This window comes from Pyricularia grisea (genome assembly GCF_004355905.1).
Source record: "Pyricularia grisea strain NI907 chromosome Unknown Pyricularia_grisea_NI907_Scaffold_1, whole genome shotgun sequence".
NCBI lineage: Eukaryota > Fungi > Ascomycota > Sordariomycetes > Magnaporthales > Pyriculariaceae > Pyricularia > Pyricularia grisea.
In genome coordinates, this window is record NW_022156716.1 from 1216778 (window position 1) to 1221666 (window position 4889).

Sequence of the window (4889 nt, forward strand, 5' to 3'; positions counted from 1 at the left end):
CTCTTGACCGAATTTGTCACATGTAGGCAAGTTGCTGGGCCTGTGACAAAAAAAAAAAAAAAGGCTTGAAAGAGTGAATGGGTGATGTAGAAGTGCAAAATATAATCCATTCAGAAGGCTGAGCCCAGAGATATGATCGAAGAACATTCATCAGTCATCGTGGAAGCGCATCAAAAAGCTACCAGGAACTCGCGTATTTGTCTAGATAAATTTTTGAAATTTCGTCTCATAGGACCCGACTCTATTGTATACACTACGCTTATCGACACACAAAACTATACAGAGACACACCTCCCACATAACATAAGATATGCCTCATCAACCCTAAGTCCAAGCATCATCCTCCAGCAGCTCCCAGTCCGGGTTTGGCGCATCGCTGCTCAGCTTGCTCTTGAGCCTGTCTGCCAGCTTGATGGGATTAGGGAGCCTGAAGGCACGAACAAAATCGCTACCTTCAGCACCACCAAGATAAGAGTGGACAGCGCCGTGCGAGTACCTTCCCATCTGAGGTGTGCTGTTACCACCATCATTGCTGCTCACTCCACGTAGCAGCTGATTGCCTATCAGTAAGTTGTACAGGTTGCGCCCGACGTGCAGTACGTCCTCGGGCCCCACAGGCACACCCTGCGAACAGCAAGCCCATGCGACATCATGCGCTAGGAGAGCAACACCCTCAATGAAGAGCGAGTACATGGCAGGATCCTCCTTGGCCAGAACAGGCAGAGGCTTGTCTATGAAGAGGGGCCGAGCGCGAGGGAGACGCTGATAAAAAGGCTCGTCTTGAGGAAGTGGATTAAGTTCGGACTGTTGATCCAAGCTGCCAGGGTAGGGTATGTCGTCGTGATTATAAGAATAAGACGAGGTGATTGATAATATTGCCGGCCGAGGATAGTCAGCGTGTGGAAGGATTATTTCGGCCGGGAGGCGGATGGCCAGGTATTGACAGGCGCGGTTGAGTATGTGTACAATGTGGGAAAAGCTGATTGTTATAGCTTGAGGAGATGCACCTGCGTGTTTTGTTTTAGTATTACAATGTGAGATATTACAATGGACATCGTGAAAGGGATGCTTGGGCGGGCCCGGGGACAGCGCGAGTTATAGACAAACAAAAGGGTCGACCCACCAGTGAGAGAATGTAAATCGACAATCTCAGCGCCACCCAGTTCATACTTGACAGAGCTGCCTTTTTTCAGGCGCCGGAGCCCATAAAGACGTGCAGCTTCCATGCAGAGAAATGCGCGATTCGAAGCGGTGCTCTCGTGGACAAGATCCCAGTCGGCCCTGGTCGCGGCGATATTGTCTTTGACCTTGTCGAGCTGCTTTTTTCTTTTGTCTTCAATGCCATCAGTGGCCTCGGCAAGGTCCGCCTTTCTCCTCGCTAACGTCTTCTTCCGCTGCCTGATCTCTTCTCGCGCGGCCTCGACCTCTGCTTTAAGTCGATCCGCCTGAGCGATGATTTCCGCCGTCCGATCTGTTGCTTCCTGGTGCTTCGAAGCCCAGTCATCGATGGCAACTTTGCGAGCCGCAGGAGTTGAGCGCGATGCCTTTGCCGCTGTAGGAGGAGGCTGCTCTATGAGGGTGTTGGTCTGTTGTTGGATCCTGTCGTTCTCAATAAGAGTGTGCGCCTGAGCTAGGCGCCCTTCGTAGAGTCGGTTGCGGGCATCAACAGGACAAAGGAATGGTAAGCGCTGGGCATGATGCCCGCGTCCACAGATATAGCATGACATCCTGTGGGATATTTTGAGTATCTCCGGCAAGATTATGAGCGGTGACCCTTCATTTGGGGAGCCGCAGCCACCCACTCGGGAATTGTCAAGGGAATCGTTGGACAGGAAGTGTAGGCATTTTGGGTCGCAAGTGCAGAACTGTCAAAAAAATTTGCCTTGGTCGTGATGAGATGATGGGACGGGTTGGGCTAAAACAATTCCTGGTCTTAATAGAGTTGAAAATGCGAGCACGAGATACAGTCATTCAGCTCAACAGTCAGCGATTTAGTTCTCCTGCCACTAAACCCCGACGTCACCAGGACTGGAGCTACATCGCCCATGGTAGATCTATAGTGGGACTCTTATCTTATCGTTTACAGTGGGCAGGAGCACCTTGTCAGTATGCCAGGGTCCTAGTGGGGCCCTTGATCATCATAACTCTCCAATAAGAAGCCACACTCCTAGAGATCAATCATTTGATCTGGCGACCTGCACGCGCATCCTAGCTCAGGCCCACTCGACCTATTAAGCCGCTGTTATGGGGCCAAATTAGATTGGAAGAAATGCACGGGCACCCAGTAGCTTACCTACGAATCCATTAAACCCGGATTCAGGCTAGAATTCAGTTTAGGCGACATGCATAATCAAAAACGTTATTTGGGTCATTTTTAATGGCGATCCGGGCAGGTTTTATTATTTAGGTCGTTAAACAATTTTTCCTTTATATTTATCGATTAATTTAAAGTCGATTTATTTAATTTTTTTAGCCTAAAAATTACAAATAATAATTTGGGCGTTTTTTTAAATACGTTTTATTTACCCGACCGAAAGATTTACATTTTTAATACCAGTTAAAAAGAAAATCTTTACAATTAAAAATAACGATAATATTTTTCCAAATTTTATTTATATTTGTTTTAATTTTTTCGTTTTATTCCATTTATAAAGTAGTTTTTATCGTTTTATTTTAATTATTTATACATTTTACATATTGGAAATTAATTAAATCGCCAATTAATTAAAATAGCATTTAACCGAGGTATTTTATTTTACGTTAAACGATTAATAATCCTTTATCGAATCCCGAAATTTGCTAAAATTAAAAAAATAAAACGGCCGAAATTAGGATAAAAAAAAGCCCGAAAAGTAAAAAAAATGTAAAAAACGGGATTAATTGGATTTTAAATTGGAAACCCCGTTGGACCCGCGGACGAAAAAAAGATAATTTACACGTATATTATATATTGGTTTGGAATTGGTTTCCATACAAAAAAATAATTTAAATTTATTTTAACGTCGATTAATTTGGACCTTTTTAATATTTTAAACCTTATTTTTAATAAATTTATATCGCCCGGTTTATCGGTTTAAAAAAAATCGGAAAAAAAAACGTTAAAATTCCGGATTATCCGGCGAAAAAAGGCCGAAACCGTTAAATAGGTCCGGATTATGGACCGAATTTAAAACCAATTTATTATCCGGGCCTAACCGAGGCCGTATCCGACGGTATCGCCCCCGCCCCCGGCCGACCGAAACCCAAAATAAATTTGGCCAATTTATTTTTTATTTACCGGCCGAAAATATATAAATCCAAACCAGTTCGATATATCGATACCCTTATTTTTTTACAATTAAAACTTTAAAAACGGCAGATATTTTTACACCTTTACAGCCGGAAAAAATTAGAATCCAACCTATTTTTATAATTTAGCCCGAATTTTTTAACCCGTTAATAGGGAATATAGGCCTAATAATATAAATATACCTTTTACCTACAAAATTTAAATATTTTATCGCGTTTATTTATATTTATTTAACGCGGGCAATTACGAATGGAAATAACCGTAATTTTTAGTTAAATTAACGATAATAACGCCAAATATAAAATTGGTAAAAGGTATTTGGGTCGTTTTTTAACGTTAATGGCGACGGAATGATAAAAAAAGTGAGGAAAAGGTGAAAATTTCTTTCCAAATTTTGAAGAAATTAGAAAAAAAAGGAACTTTAAAAGGGGGACGCACGAAAAAAAAATAAAAGAACGTGTGGTAAATAATTGAAAATTGGTTTACTTTTTCCGTTTTTATTTAATTTAAACGTATTTTACTTTTTAATTAAGTACGATTTTAACAATTTTTACCTTTTTCCCATTTTTTTTAAAATTCTAATTTTATCGGTTAATACCCGCGTTTTTATTTTTTGGAAACTGCTGGCCGTTACCGGAATCTTTTTTAATTTTATTTGGAAACGAGGAATTAAAATATTAACTTATTTTAAAAAAACCTTCCTTACCATTATTATTATTACCAACCCCAATTTTTTCGACGAGGCCGGAATTACCGTTTATTATAATTTTATTTCGCCAACCTATATTTAACGGTAAAAACCTTTATTATAATTTAATATAAAATTATATGGACGTTATCGAATTTAACGTTATGGTATATCATGGTTACGGAATTCGAATAAAATTCGTTTAACGAATAATATTTAAAAAAGGTTTAATAAATAACGTTAAACGTTAATACCGAAAATTTAATTTAATTAAAATTAAAAATTGGAAAACCGTAAAAATAAGGTTTTTTACCAAATATCGCGTTAACGAAAGGAATATTATTAAAACATTTTTAAAAATTGGTTTCGAAATTTACAATTTAAAACGTAAAACTAGCGAACCTATAAACGATTACGTTAAACGTTCTTTAAAACTGGGTAAAAAAATTACCGATATAATTTAATAATTTATTTTAATTAGCCGATTTTTGGCCGGTATATTGGATGGAAAGGATAATCGCCCTTTTAAAATTTAATTGGAAGCTATTTTTATCGTTAAAAATTGGATATTATTCGATAAAAAAGCCATTACCATTACAATTAATTTCGAAAATTTCGTTAAAATTTTCGACGGTTATATAATTTTACACGGTAAAATTATTGGGGATATATCCGATTTAAACGAATTCGATATGGACGATTTCGATATGGGTTTTAAGGCGGATAAAAAATGGAGGTATATCGTTAAAAAACAAACTATAACCCTATTTAATTTATATATAATTTTAAATATAATTTATTAATTTTTCCAGGTTCGATTTTAATAAACCCCAATTATAATGGATTTTAAAGTTTTTCGTACCCAATTAATTATTACCCCGCCCAGGAAAAACCCTAATCGGACGTCCGGTT

The 4889-nt window shown here is 38.4% G+C and overlaps 1 protein-coding gene across 1 annotated transcript; it reads right to left on the reverse strand.

The window, feature by feature from the left end:
- Positions 1-190: 190 nt before the first annotated feature.
- PgNI_00294 (uncharacterized protein) lies at positions 191-1991 on the reverse strand. The gene is made up of 2 exons (XM_031120376.1): positions 1124-1991; positions 191-1007 (listed from the first exon to the last, which is right to left on the reverse strand). Exons 1-2 carry the CDS (start codon positions 1725-1727, stop codon positions 325-327), a joined length of 1287 nt encoding a protein of 428 aa, XP_030987400.1. The 5' UTR covers positions 1728-1991; the 3' UTR covers positions 191-324.
- Positions 1992-4889: the final 2898 nt, after the last annotated feature.

What these genes read in the sequence shown, in the direction of transcription:
- PgNI_00294 (XM_031120376.1), bottom strand. Translation starts at nt 1,727, where the DNA reads ATGTCATGCTATATCTGTGGACGCGGGCATCATGCCCAGCGCTTACCA. An exon ending in CGATTTACATTCTCTCACTG is followed by an intron (nt 1,008 to 1,123) that starts GTGGGTCGACCC and finishes CAAAACACGCAG; the next exon opens with GTGCATCTCCTCAAGCTATA.